Raw genomic sequence first — 15,244 nt, 5'->3', positions numbered from 1 at the left:
ACCACCTTTTAACATCGGCTTCTTTTCTGCCGCCTGACGATCACAATCTTGTTCATCTCGCACTGGGCTTGGGGTTTGTATTATATCCGAGCTAAAACAAAACATACATTCAGTAACTGATATGCATCAAGGAACTTTGTATACACATCATACAATTTAACTAATATGTTCTTCATATAAAGTCAATTAGTACTTCTTCAATAATCACCTTCCATTGCAATACTACTACTGATATACGGTCATTTTCAGACAACAGTTCGGTAAATATTCCCTTTCGCAAATGTTAACATAATTAGTTGTCAATTTATTGTGTAAAGTATAAGTTACATGTTCATGTTGTCGTCAAGGTTTAGCACGATCAGACCATCGTCTCTGGTTATCTCTTGGCCGCTTGGTAATGACTGTGCAACATAAGTGGCTGAAAAAAAGAATTAACATATTAATAATCAATATATTATTCTTAACAATTATGCACAAGTCAATTGTAACCACGCCCCCACCAGGTCCGGGGACAGCCGGGGAAATGGGCCGTGTTTTTACCTTTCATGTGGCCCCGCAGTGCCGGTTGAATGCGGTGGTTTTGTATTTGCGCAAAAAAAGCGGAGAATTTGCCTTACTTAGGCTCCCTGGGGTGCGGGGGCATTTCGCGGGGATTTGACCATCACTTCGTTCCCGCAGGGTGGCGATTTTACCTGGGGTTGGCTGTACCGAAAGTCAAAGTCCCCGCTATTCCCCCGACCTGGAGGGGCCGTGGTTACTGACTGGTGCATTATAGTTACAGATCGTTACGCACAAATACGCACGGCCTTAAAGCGTTCTAATGTTTCTCATGTTTTTGAATTTTGGCGATTGAGTAACGTTAATATAATGCATATTGAACAATCACAACAGTCGAAATATGTACGAATTCAGTAATCTCACCTGTTTCTGATCCTCCGGGAATCCCTAGCAACTGGCACTGATTGTTAGCGTACATGTGGTTGCTAACGAACTCTTCGCATGCTGTTAGGGGCTCAATCACACCAGCACCAGTCATTTTACTTTTATCTACCTTTTCTTTTACTGAATAAAATAACGTCCGTGTATGAAAATGCATTGAAAACAGAAAGCAAAATTCAAGTATCAGTACAGCTACAATGCTTTATAGTAAATATCACCATGCGGTTAACAAAATACGTGCGGCGGTGATTTAAAAGCAAAGGCAAATTAATTGACGTAGATTCTTCACATAGTACAGCATATTGAAGTAAATTTTATCCTTTTTATAGATAATACATTGTGGCAAACGGTTCCTTATATTTGACTGACCGTCAGTCATACGTACAGGCGACACAAGAATAATTATTCAACTTTTAAATACAGCCGCACCCCGTTGGCTCGAACTCTTTTGGCCAGAATTGCTGATCGAACTGGATATGAAGGACCGATGTTTATATTCTGAAGGTTAGACATCCCACCTAGCCCGATTTTTCCTGAGTTAGAGCAAACGGGGTTAGACAGTTTAGCGTAGTAAGCGTATTAAGCGAACCTCGTCCTTTTGCGTTTCTCCACATCGTCTTAATCTCGTCAACACTCCTCATGTTCGTAACCAGACCAGAGCTAAAAAAAAAAGATACAAAATACTATCGAGTTCTACATCATAATGTTAGGGTGACAAACAAAACGTCAATCTTAAAACAAAATTAGGACATAGAATATAAACAAGTTAAAATATTGTAAAACAATATCATATATTTTTTTTCAAAGACTAGCATTCAATAGAATGCATATTATAAAAGCACGGGACTGATTAATTGCGATTAATGGTGATACATTGCAGTACATCCCATAGTTCTGTAATGGCAAGACATAATAAATAAAACATAGATCGACTGAAGGTTGTTGTATATGTATCGTTATGTATTAAACCAATAAGGGTCACGACTGTTGATAAAAAAATTCAATACACTATTACATGAACTTTTATACCACACAAATTTAACACGCACACGCAGTTTGATTGCTCGTGTAGATGACGTCATCGTTCGATGCCTGACATGTGTAAAGTTTTCAAAAATATCAGTCATTCGTCAGACCTGAGGTCATACTTTTTACACAGTGCAAATCTAATATTTGTGAGAAAAATGGATGTATAATTATCGTGTATCCGTGTTAACATTTTTGTAATATACTGATATTATGATTTACATATAATCAGTGAAAGTTAACATAAAGTACCGCATGGAAATAGGGCTGAATTTCCATATCTACTTTCTCAGATTTGGTTCAGTTAATACAATAGTTGCTGTTATTCCAGTACATTTAACATGTGATTTTACAGACAATGGAAAGAAACCAATTTCTCATACATAAAAGCTTACATCGACAAACACTTAGAAAAAGGAAGTGAAAACAAATCATGCTGAAGGTGTCTTGATAAAAATAGACACAACTGTGTTCAACGGTGTGTTCAATTTTTACGGGATTCTTTTAGCATATTTCACAATGATCGAAGCTAAATTTACAATAGCCACAATAATCGAGAGCGATCAGGGATATTTTTTATTATTTTGACATTTCTTCTGTATCCCTGTCTCGAGTCTGGCACAATAAATAATAAACGTCAAAGGACCAGGTGGACTAAACTTTACACGTTACATAAAATATGTGAACCAGGACTTAACAATTAAATAAAAATGATACAGTTGCAGCCAATGAAAGATAGAAGGCACTAGATTCTTTGCGGTAAGATTCTTTCAAAAGTTTGAAATTCATGCCCGTATTGTTTACCGTTTAATAAATCATATGACAAAATAATAAATTATTGTATAAACATGTTTATTGTATCGTATAGTTATTTAATTACTGTAATAATGCATGTTTGATAAAAAAAAATGTGAACAAAAGGGCTGTGTCTTACGCATTAAGCTTTTTACAAACGCCTTCCCAGGCTGTTTTTTTTAGCTTGCCACCTTGTGTGGCCCCTCGAAATGTTCCGAACAGTACATCAGACTCGACTGATATCAGCTCGAGGCAGTAGCTTTTCTCTGCTTCTGTCCAGTTAGGGAGCTCTTTTGCTTCCATTGTCCATTGTGCAAGATTTTTTCATTGCTATCGTCTGTTGTCAGATTTTCCCGAACTTTATACTTTCTTACCTTTTTTACCGAAGAGCTCTCTTTTAACCGAAATGACCGAAAAGATAATCGCGTTATTTTTACTCAGTTGAGTAGCTTATTGAGCACGTTCAAGAAATGGAATTTAGCTAACCTACTCAGCTGAGAGCGTTATTTTTACTGAATATGTTATTGAGTTAACGTACTTAAGAATTTTCGAGAAATTGGGGCCGGTTAGTTATTTTCAATTAATTGTACACATTAATTCCAAGTTTTTGTCAGTTTCGACAATTTCCTTTTTTCTTGCAAATTAATCATCTGGTGCACAGTTGCTTTAACATAAGTTCCATAATCAATCAGGGGCCATAATTTGTATAAAGGATAATATGGAGTAACCTTACCTCATCCTGTAACGGACATGAACAACTGTGTGAAGTATTAAGTCAATTAGATGAAGGCTATTCGATTTATAGTGAAAAGCCCAAATTGCCCTAAAACGTTAACCGGACGCAGACGTTGGGCGAGTTGTATAGCCCTCCTTATTCTTCGAAAAGTCGAGCTAAAAATGACAAATACGAAGAATTGGTTCTTAAGATGATGTTGGGAATTTTTACATTCATTTAAATATATTTTAAGTATAGTTTTCGTTTTCGACTCTTCTCTTCAAAAGTTCAATGTTAAGTTCATGAACTGCTGCCTCCCTTTTGTTATTTTCCGTCCAATACCTCTCTTAGGCCCTAAATGATTTTAATTCAGCGTTCAAGCGCTGCTCCTCAAGATCGTACAAATCCTCCGTTCTTTCTCCTTTCCTTTTCAGTGTGCTTTTATTCCCTGTTAATAAATATTTAGTATGTTATTTCTTGATTTTCATTTATTGACAAACATGTGTTATGCCTTTAATCTATAACATTTAAGTTCTAAAAAGTGCTCATTGAATGTAAAGGCTATCTGTAATTGCGGTCATGAGGCCTTCAAACAGATTGATGATTTTATATAAAGGTTTAGTTACCACCTTTTAACATCGGCTTCTTTTCTGCCGCCTGACGATCACAATCTTGTTCATCTCGCACTGGGCTTGGGGTTTGTATTATATCCGAGCTAAAACAAAACATACATTCAGTAACTGATATGCATCAAGGAACTTTGTATACACATCATACAATTTAACTAATATGTTCTTCATATAAAGTCAATTAGTACTTCTTCAATAATCACCTTCCATTGCAATACTACTACTGATATACGGTCATTTTCAGACAACAGTTCGGTAAATATTCCCTTTCGCAAATGTTAACATAATTAGTTGTCAATTTATTGTGTAAAGTATAAGTTACATGTTCATGTTGTCGTCAAGGTGTAGCACGATCAGACCATCGTCTCTGGTTATCTCTTGGCCGCTTGGTAATGACTGTGCAACATAAGTGGCTGAAAAAAAGAATTAACATATTAATAATCAATATATTATTCTTAACAATTATGCACAAGTCAATTGTAACCACGCCCCCACCAGGTCCGGGGACAGCCGGGGAAATGGGCCGTGTTTTTACCTTTCATGTGGCCCCGCAGTGCCGGTTGAATGCGGTGGTTTTGTATTTGCGCAAAAAAGCGGAGAATTTGCCTTACTTAGGCTCCCTGGGGTGCGGGGGCATTTCGCGGGGATTTGACCATCACTTCGTTCCCGCAGGGTGGCGATTTTACCTGGGGTTGGCTGTACCGAAAGTCAAAGTCCCCGCTATTCCCCCGACCTGGAGGGGCCGTGGTTACTGACTGGTGCATTATAGTTACAGATCGTTACGCACAAATACGCACGGCCTTAAAGCGTTCTAATGTTTCTCATGTTTTTGAATTTTGGCGATTGAGTAACGTTAATATAATGCATATTGAACAATCACAACAGTCGAAATATGTACGAATTCAGTAATCTCACCTGTTTCTGATCCTCCGGGAATCCCTAGCAACTGGCACTGATTGTTAGCGTACATGTGGTTGCTAACGAACTCTTCGCATGCTGTTAGGGGCTCAATCACACCAGCACCAGTCATTTTACTTTTATCTACCTTTTCTTTTACTGAATAAAATAACGTCCGTGTATGAAAATGCATTGAAAACAGAAAGCAAAATTCAAGTATCAGTACAGCTACAATGCTTTATAGTAAATATCACCATGCGGTTAACAAAATACGTGCGGCGGTGATTTAAAAGCAAAGGCAAATTAATTGACGTAGATTCTTCACATAGTACAGCATATTGAAGTAAATTTTATCCTTTTTATAGATAATACATTGTGGCAAACGGTTCCTTATATTTGACTGACCGTCAGTCATACGTACAGGCGACACAAGAATAATTATTCAACTTTTAAATACAGCCGCACCCCGTTGGCTCGAACTCTTTTGGCCAGAATTGCTGATCGAACTGGATATGAAGGACCGATGTTTATATTCTGAAGGTTAGACATCCCACCTAGCCCGATTTTTCCTGAGTTAGAGCAAACGGGGTTAGACAGTTTAGCGTAGTAAGCGTATTAAGCGAACCTCGTCCTTTTGCGTTTCTCCACATCGTCTTAATCTCGTCAACACTCCTCATGTTCGTAACCAGACCAGAGCTAAAAAAAAAGATACAAAATACTATCGAGTTCTACATCATAATGTTAGGGTGACAAACAAAACGTCAATCTTAAAACAAAATTAGGACATAGAATATAAACAAGTTAAAATATTGTAAAACAATATCATATATTTTTTTTCAAAGACTAGCATTCAATAGAATGCATATTATAAAAGCACTGGACTGATTAATTGCGATTAATGGTGATACATTGCAGTACATCCCATAGTTCTGTAATGGCAAGACATAATAAATAAAACATAGATCGACTGAAGGTTGTTGTATATGTATCGTTATGTATTAAACCAATAAGGGTCACGACTGTTGATAAAAAAATTCAATACACTATTACATGAACTTTTATACCACACAAATTTAACACGCACACGCAGTTTGATTGCTCGTGTAGATGACGTCATCGTTCGATGCCTGACATGTGTAAAGTTTTCAAAAATATCAGTCATTCGTCAGACCTGAGGTCATACTTTTTACACAGTGCAAATCTAATATTTGTGAGAAAAATGGATGTATAATTATCGTGTATCCGTGTTAACATTTTTGTAATATACTGATATTATGATTTACATATAATCAGTGAAAGTTAACATAAAGTACCGCATGGAAATAGGGCTGAATTTCCATATCTACTTTCTCAGATTTGGTTCAGTTAATACAATAGTTGCTGTTATTCCAGTACATTTAACATGTGATTTTACAGACAATGGAAAGAAACCAATTTCTCATACATAAAAGCTTACATCGACAAACACTTAGAAAAAGGAAGTGAAAACAAATCATGCTGAAGGTGTCTTGATAAAAATAGACACAACTGTGTTCAACGGTGTGTTCAATTTTTACGGGATTCTTTTAGCATATTTCACAATGATCGAAGCTAAATTTACAATAGCCACAATAATCGAGAGCGATCAGGGATATTTTTTATTATTTTGACATTTCTTCTGTATCCCTGTCTCGAGTCTGGCACAATAAATAATAAACGTCAAAGGACCAGGTGGACTAAACTTTACACGTTACATAAACTATGTGAACCAGGACTTAACAATTAAATAAAAATGATACAGTTGCAGCCAATGAAAGATAGAAGGCACTAGATTCTTTGCGGTAAGATTCTTTCAAAAGTTTGAATTTCATGCCCGTATTGTTTACCGTTTAATAAATCATATGACAAAATAATAAATTATTGTATAAACATGTTTATTGTATCGTATAGTTATTTAATTACTGTAATAATGCATGTTTGATAAAAAAAATGTGAACAAAAGGGCTGTGTCTTACGCATTAAGCTTTTTACAAACGCCTTCCCAGGCTGTTTTTTTTAGCTTGCCACCTTGTGTGGCCCCTCGAAATGTTCCGAACAGTACATCAGACTCGACTGATATCAGCTCGAGGCAGTAGCTTTTCTCTGCTTTTGTCCAGTTAGGAGCTCTTTTGCTTCCATTGTCCATTGTGCAAGATTTTTTCATTGCTATCGTCTGTTGTCAGATTTTCCCGAACTTTATACTTTCTTACCTTTTTTACCGAAGAGCTCTCTTTTAACCGAAATGACCGAAAAGATAATCGCGTTATTTTTACTCAGTTGAGTAGCTTATTGAGCACGTTCAAGAAATGGAATTTAGCTAACCTACTCAGCTGAGAGCGTTATTTTTACTGAATATGTTATTAAGTTAACGTACTTAAGAATTTTCGAGAAATTGGGGCCGGTTAGTTATTTTCAATTAATTGTACACATTAATTCCAAGTTTTTGTCAGTTTCGACAATTTCCTTTTTTCTTGCAAATTAATCATCTGGTGCACAGTTGCTTTAACATAAGTTCCATAATCAATTAGGGGCCATAATTTGTATAAAGGATAATATGGAGTAACCTTACCTCATCCTGTAACGGACATGAACAACTGTGTGAAGTATTAAGTCAATTAGATGAAGGCTATTCGATTTATAGTGAAAAGCCCAAATTGCCCTAAAACGTTAACCGGACGCAGACGTTGGGCGAGTTGTATAGCCCTCCTTATTCTTCGAAAAGTCGAGCTAAAAATGACAAATACGAAGAATTGGTTCTTAAGATGATGTTGGAATTTTTACATTCATTTAAATATATTTTAAGTATAGTTTTCGTTTTCGACTCTTCTCTTCAAAAGTTCAATGTTAAGTTCATGAACTGCTGCCTCCCTTTTGTTCTTTTCCGTCCAATACCTCTCTTGGGCCCTAAATGATTTTAATTCAGCGTTCAAGCGCTGCTCCTCAAGATCGTACAAATCCTCCGTTCTTTCTCCTTTCCTTTTCAGTGTGCTTTTATTCCCTGTTAATAAATATTTAGTATGTTATTTCTTGATTTTCATTTATTGACAAACATGTGTTATGCCTTTAATCTATAACATTTAAGTTCTAAAAAGTGCTCATTGAATGTAAAGGCTATCTGTAATTGCGGTCATGAGGCCTTCAAACAGATTGATGATTTTATATAAAGGTTTAGTTACCACCTTTTAACATCGGCTTCTTTTCTGCCGCCTGACGATCACAATCTTGTTCATCTCGCACTGGGCTTGGGGTTTGTATTATATCCGAGCTAAAACAAAACATACATTCAGTAACTGATATGCATCAAGGAACTTTGTATACACATCATACAATTTAACTAATATGTTCTTCATATAAAGTCAATTAGTACTTCTTCAATAATCACCTTCCATTGCAATACTACTACTGATATACGGTCATTTTCAGACAACAGTTCGGTAAATATTCCCTTTCGCAAATGTTAACATAATTAGTTGTCAATTTATTGTGTAAAGTATAAGTTACATGTTCATGTTGTCGTCAAGGTGTAGCACGATCAGACCATCGTCTCTGGTTATCTCTTGGCCGCTTGGTAATGACTGTGCAACATAAGTGGCTGAAAAAAAGAATTAACATATTAATAATCAATATATTATTCTTAACAATTATGCACAAGTCAATTGTAACCACGCCCCCACCAGGTCCGGGGACAGCCGGGGAAATGGGCCGTGTTTTTACCTTTCATGTGGCCCCGCAGTGCCGGTTGAATGCGGTGGTTTTGTATTTGCGCAAAAAAAGCGGAGAATTTGCCTTACTTAGGCTCCCTGGGGTGCGGGGGCATTTCGCGGGGATTTGACCATCACTTCGTTCCCGCAGGGTGGCGATTTTACCTGGGGTTGGCTGTACCGAAAGTCAAAGTCCCCGCTATTCCCCCGACCTGGAGGGGCCGTGGTTACTGACTGGTGCATTATAGTTACAGATCGTTACGCACAAATACGCACGGCCTTAAAGCGTTCTAATGTTTCTCATGTTTTTGAATTTTGGCGATTGAGTAACGTTAATATAATGCATATTGAACAATCACAACAGTCGAAATATGTACGAATTCAGTAATCTCACCTGTTTCTGATCCTCCGGGAATCCCTAGCAACTGGCACTGATTGTTAGCGTATATGTGGTTGCTAACGAACTCTTCGCATGCTGTTAGGGGCTCAATCACACCAGCACCAGTCATTTTACTTTTATCTACCTTTTCTTTTACTGAATAAAATAACGTCCGTGTATGAAAATGCATTGAAAACAGAAAGCAAAATTCAAGTATCAGTACAGCTACAATGCTTTATAGTAAATATCACCATGCGGTTAACAAAATACGTGCGGCGGTGATTTAAAAGCAAAGGCAAATTAATTGACGTAGATTCTTCACATAGTACAGCATATTGAAGTAAATTTTATCCTTTTTATAGATAATACATTGTGGCAAACGGTTCCTTATATTTGACTGACCGTCAGTCATACGTACAGGCGACACAAGAATAATTATTCAACTTTTAAATACAGCCGCACCCCGTTGGCTCGAACTCTTTTGGCCAGAATTGCTGATCGAACTGGATATGAAGGACCGATGTTTATATTCTGAAGGTTAGACATCCCACCTAGCCCGATTTTTCCTGAGTTAGAGCAAACGGGGTTAGACAGTTTAGCGTAGTAAGCGTATTAAGCGAACCTCGTCCTTTTGCGTTTCTCCACATCGTCTTAATCTCGTCAACACTCCTCATGTTCGTAACCAGACCAGAGCTAAAAAAAAAGATACAAAATACTATCGAGTTCTACATCATAATGTTAGGGTGACAAACAAAACGTCAATCTTAAAACAAAATTAGGACATAGAATATAAACAAGTTAAAATATTGTAAAACAATATCATATATTTTTTTTCAAAGACTAGCATTCAATAGAATGCATATTATAAAAGCACTGGACTGATTAATTGCGATTAATGGTGATACATTGCAGTACATCCCATAGTTCTGTAATGGCAAGACATAATAAATAAAACATAGATCGACTGAAGGTTGTTGTATATGTATCGTTATGTATTAAACCAATAAGGGTCACGACTGTTGATAAAAAAATTCAATACACTATTACATGAACTTTTATACCACACAAATTTAACACGCACACGCAGTTTGATTGCTCGTGTAGATGACGTCATCGTTCGATGCCTGACATGTGTAAAGTTTTCAAAAATATCAGTCATTCGTCAGACCTGAGGGAAAGCGGTCATACTTTTACACAGTGCAAATCTAATATTTGTGAGAAAAATGGATGTATAATTATCGTGTATCCGTGTTAACATTTTTGTAATATACTGATATAATGATGTACATATAATCAGTGAAAGTTAACATAAAGTACCGCATGGAAATAGGGCTGAATTTCCATATCTACTTTCTCAGATTTGGTTCAGTTAATACAATAGTTGCTGTTATTCCAGTACATTTAACATGTGATTTTTACAGACAATGGAAAGAAACCAATTTCTCATACATAAAAGCTTACATCGACAAACACTTAGAAAAAGGAAGTGAAAACAAATCATGCTGAAGGTGTCTTGATAAAAATAGACACAACTGTGTTCAACGGTGTGTTCAATTTTTACGGGATTCTTTTAGCATATTTCACAATGATCGAAGCTAAATTTACAATAGCCACAATAATCGAGAGCGATCAGGGATATTTTTTATTATGTTGACATTTCTTCTGTATCCCTGTCTCGAGTCTGGCACAATAAATAATAAACGTCAAAGGACCAGGTGGACTAAACTTTACACGTTACATAAACTATGTGAACCAGGACTTAACAATTAAATAAAAATGATACAGTTGCAGCCAATGAAAGATAGAAGGCACTAGATTCTTTGCGGTAAGATTCTTTCAAAAGTTTGAAATTCATGCCCGTATTGTTTACCGTTTAATAAATCATATGACAAAATAATAAATTATTGTATAAACATGTTTATTGTATCGTATAGTTATTTAATTACTGTAATAATGCATGTTTGATAAATGTGAACAAAAGGGCTGTGTCTTACGCATTAAGCTTTTTACAAACGCCTTCCCAGGCTGTTTTTTTTAGCTTGCCACCTTGTGTGGCCCCTCAAAATGTTCCGAACAGTACATCAGACTCGACTGATATCAGCTCGAGGCAGTAGCTTTTTTCTGCTTCTGTCCAGTTGGGGGCTCTTTTGCTTCCATTGTCCATTGTGCAAGATTTTTTCATTTCTATCGTCTGTTGTCAGATTTTCCCGAACTTTATACTTTCTTACCTTTTTTACCGAAGAGCTCTCTTTTAACCGAAATGACCGAAAAGATAATCGCGTTATTTTTACTCAGTTGAGTAGCTTATTGAGCACGTTCAAGAAATGGGATTTAGTTAACCTACTCAGCTGAGAGCGTTATTTTTACTGAGCATGTTATTGAGTTAACGTACTTAAGAATTTTCGAGAAATTGGGGCCTGGCCCCGATTTCTCGAAACTTCTTAAGCTCAACAGGCTTAAGGTAGCGATGCCAAGTCGATTGTAGTAGTCTCCCTTTATGAATCTCATGAATATTAATTTTTCACGGATGGCGACCCAATATTGGTACCGGTTTTATACACTCTTTAAAACACATATATCAACATTTGCGGAGAACCATGCGGCTATTTATAGTTAATTAGATGATGAAATATTTTGGAAATCAGTCAAAGTTCACTGACAACGTGGTTTTTCTAAAAGAAAAACGAAAGTGAAAATTTGATTAAACGTTTTTTTCATGTTTTAAGGCAAGTACAAAGGATTATTTGGTTTGTTTTTAAGCATGGGAGGGGTCTCTCATAGTTTTTTATCACTTTTGATACGAAAACAATTGGACTATAAACGTTCTTAGACCATTTGTAGACTGCCAAAATGTAAACAAAATTCCAAAATGGCTGCCACGAAATGAAACTAGTTTTCACCTAGTCAGATGTTTAATGGCTAATGCATGAAACAGTTGCTGACAGCTTCAAACTTCAAGTATACCTTGTGTAAATAGGTGTAAACATTAAGAATGAATACATTTTATGTATATTCTTTAAATAATTGTAAAATAAACAATGTTTTTTCACAAAGTTTGTGTTCGTCCCCAGTTTCGTACCGTTTCGTTCTCAAATATGTTTACAGTGTGTAAGACGTGTTTATATAAAATAAAGAACGAGAAAAATGCCAGATTTAGGTTACATCAGTAGTTTTCTAACTGAAACGTTGTTTTGTGTAATAAGAAAAGATAAGATAAGATCAATTTTATTCCAATCATGGGTCATGTTATATGAAATATAAATCACATATTACATAATGTAGAAAATAAATTGAAACAGTAAGGCAACATATTAAGTGAATGCAAATAAGGCTTCATTTTGATTATTTTTTAAACACAAATAACATAAGCTTATTTGGAAAATTAATAAGCATGTTTCCCATTTCTTTTTTTATGCCTTAAAGTAATGTAAATGTACTATTTAAATATAGAGTTGATGTTTATATGTGATTATAACTTACAAATGGGAATCATGTTTAAAATCAATCACAAATTAGTATTTATAAACCATTTAACATGAGACAACAGCAAAAAGAAGGAATTCACTCATAAATTGACAATCATTATTAAATATAATATAATATTAATATAATAATTGGTTTCATCAATATCACATTATTAAATAGCAGTATAATAAATAAAAACTGTACCGGTAATTGCAATTAATGTACAACTCGTTTCAGTTTGTAACGAAACTGTTTATTTATTTTAGTTTGTTTATTTCCTGTGTTTTATTCAGTTATTATGTTTGCATGTAGTAAAAAAGCCTTTTGAGCAGTTCTACATGCCTTACAATGAAAATAAAAACTTGGGTCAGGATTTCGTGACTTTTCAGTTAGTGCATTTTAATGGCGGTGAAGGGTGGGTGCATACAAATGGCTATATATTCACATTGAAATGAGATATTTCAATAATTCTTGCATTTTTATACTCACAAAATATGTATATTAATAGAAATGTAAGGTTTTTGCATGTCAAATTAATTAAAAAAAAGTCATGTTGCAATGCTACTTAAGTTACTTATTTCAATCAGCCAAAATATATACTTTAATTGAATTTTGATAAATAAAAAATGGTTTATTGTGATAATCGGAACGATAATTCCTATCTTAATTTCTAAAACATTTAAAGGAGTATATACAACGCAAAAAATTGAGACAAAAATAGTGGGTTTAACTTAATCCTGTTATAAGAGACTTAAGAAGTTTCGAGAAATTGGGGCCAGGGGGTCACTTCAATTAAGATCTTGGCCGTTGTAGTGTCCAAGTGTCCATCTAACTCGTTTTATCTCTGAGGTCGTCATCACAGCCAGCGGGTTGGCGACTTACTTCTTTAGAGTCAGTTACTGATGAGCGAACGAACGAACGAAAGTTTATTCAATGAAAGGCTGGAGGCCCATAATTCATGTTACAATGCAAATCAAATATAACAAAATGCATATATGTAACTAAATAAGAGTTGTGTATCTTTGTTAACAAAATTAGGTGTTATCTATAGCTGACATGAGTGTATGAACATAAAGAGCAAGGGATTTAATATGGGTAACATTTTTCGATGCCACCATATAGAAATGAACAATGTCAAAAGAACTCGCCAGGGCACTTCCGGTTTTGCAGGTATAATGCTTTATATATTTATAATGCTAATTTTATTTTGTAAGATGTTTCAAGTTTATTACTAAACTTCAAACAACACTTCACTTTTTTTTAGCTCACCTGAGCACAAAGGAACGATCCATGGTTGGTACTTTTTCAAATTTGTATAAAGAAATGAATTCCATGAAGAACTCAGGTTGCCATGGCAACCTAAAGGAAAAACTACAAAACTTTTTTGGCAAATACTATGAGGCCTAGTGCTTAAATATTTGGTGTGTAACATTGTCTTTTGGTTATCTACCATGTTTATTCAAATTAAACCCCTGGATACTTGACATACTAAGTTGTGAAAATTGCAATGTCGCTTACATGTTACCAATACGATAAACTCGGTTTGAGTTATCTTTCGTATATAAGAATATTTGTTGATTTATTGTTTAATAATTGACAAATAATTCGTTATTATACTTCTTTATCAAAACAACATAAAACATTTAAAACAAAATGACAGCACATGTATACATCTGATGACATTTTCGTATGATATTCAGATTGTGTTAACCAGCAATTATATACTACATCACCGAAATGAATCGCTCCTTTTCTGACATCGATGTTTGTAACATACGCGTGCTCAATGTCATTATTCAGTGTGGACATACCACGTGGTTTGTGACGTCAGATTTAGTTATAACGTGAAGTAAAATACCGCTCGACTCAAAAAGGATTAAAGTTGTAAGTGTGTTATTTTTATATCAATTTTTATAAAACTTAGCGGAGGCTAAGCTGAAAAATGTACACTACACTCGGTTACTAAGCGGCATGATGAGTAATTTATAGTTTTTTCAAAAATCGTGGGCAAATGCTGAAAATGGGCAAAATATTGTTTGTTATGACGAGAAGCAAATTACGTTTCTGGTCCAAAAAGTTGTTTATATATATATTCACCATGTTTGCCTTAAAACGGAAGTCTCGGAATGCATATTCTATCCTCAGGATTTATACATACTTACAAATAAGGCATTCAGTATATAGAAATACCAAATGTTTGTATTTTGTTATGACGAAAAGCAAAACTTATTTGGTTATGACGAAAAGCAGTTTTTAGGAACAATTGCCGACCTCTCTCCATCTTGCAATGAGCCCACTTTGAACCTGTTTTGCAATGAGTATCGGTTATGTTTTACAGCAATTAAAAGACATATACATATATGACAACTACATGTCACTGTTAAGTATGTCACTCAATTTATTGATCAGAAAACGTCATGATTCCAACAACACGTTGCATGTTCTTCATAAGCTTGTCTGGTATTTTTTGACAAAAATGGAGATTATGTGTCGTCAGTAGGTTAGAAGTGCACCTACATGTAGTTCACATTAATTGTGTTTCAATTAAAACACTTAAAACATTTGAATGTAAGTTAAACAAACGTTCATTGAAGTAAACGTTGCCATTTTGTCTTTTTTCATTATCAAACTTGATTAAATGCATATTGATAGACATATGTTAAAGTGGATACTTCAGTGA

At 35.2% G+C, this 15,244-nt stretch overlaps 1 protein-coding gene across 1 annotated transcript; it reads right to left on the bottom strand.

Annotated features, from left to right (window-relative positions):
* Positions 1–3,755: 3,755 nt before the first annotated feature.
* LOC128245144 (uncharacterized) lies at positions 3,756–6,150 on the bottom strand. Its single transcript, XM_052963387.1, has 6 exons — positions 6,086–6,150; positions 5,627–5,697; positions 5,020–5,160; positions 4,427–4,517; positions 4,105–4,190; positions 3,756–3,923 (listed from the first exon to the last, which is right to left on the bottom strand). The coding sequence occupies exons 2-6, from the start codon at positions 5,676–5,678 to the stop codon at positions 3,823–3,825; spliced, it is 471 nt and encodes a 156-aa protein (XP_052819347.1). The 5' UTR covers positions 5,679–5,697; positions 6,086–6,150; the 3' UTR covers positions 3,756–3,822.
* Positions 6,151–15,244: the final 9,094 nt, after the last annotated feature.

The sequence above is a fragment of the Mya arenaria genome, chromosome 8 (assembly GCF_026914265.1).
Source record: "Mya arenaria isolate MELC-2E11 chromosome 8, ASM2691426v1".
NCBI lineage: Eukaryota > Metazoa > Mollusca > Bivalvia > Myida > Myidae > Mya > Mya arenaria.
Note: the sequence above shows the minus strand (reverse complement) of the source record. Positions and strands in the feature narration are given on the sequence as shown.

What these genes read in the sequence shown, in the direction of transcription:
- LOC128245144 (XM_052963387.1), bottom strand. Translation starts at nt 5,678, where the DNA reads ATGAGGAGTGTTGACGAGATTAAGACGATGTGGAGAAACGCAAAAGGA. An exon ending in CTTGACGACAACATGAACAT is followed by an intron (nt 4,191 to 4,426) that starts GTAACTTATACT and finishes GTTTTGTTTTAG; the next exon opens with CTCGGATATAATACAAACCC. An exon ending in AAAGAAGCCGATGTTAAAAG is followed by an intron (nt 3,924 to 4,104) that starts GTGGTAACTAAA and finishes ATTTATTAACAG; the next exon opens with GGAATAAAAGCACACTGAAA.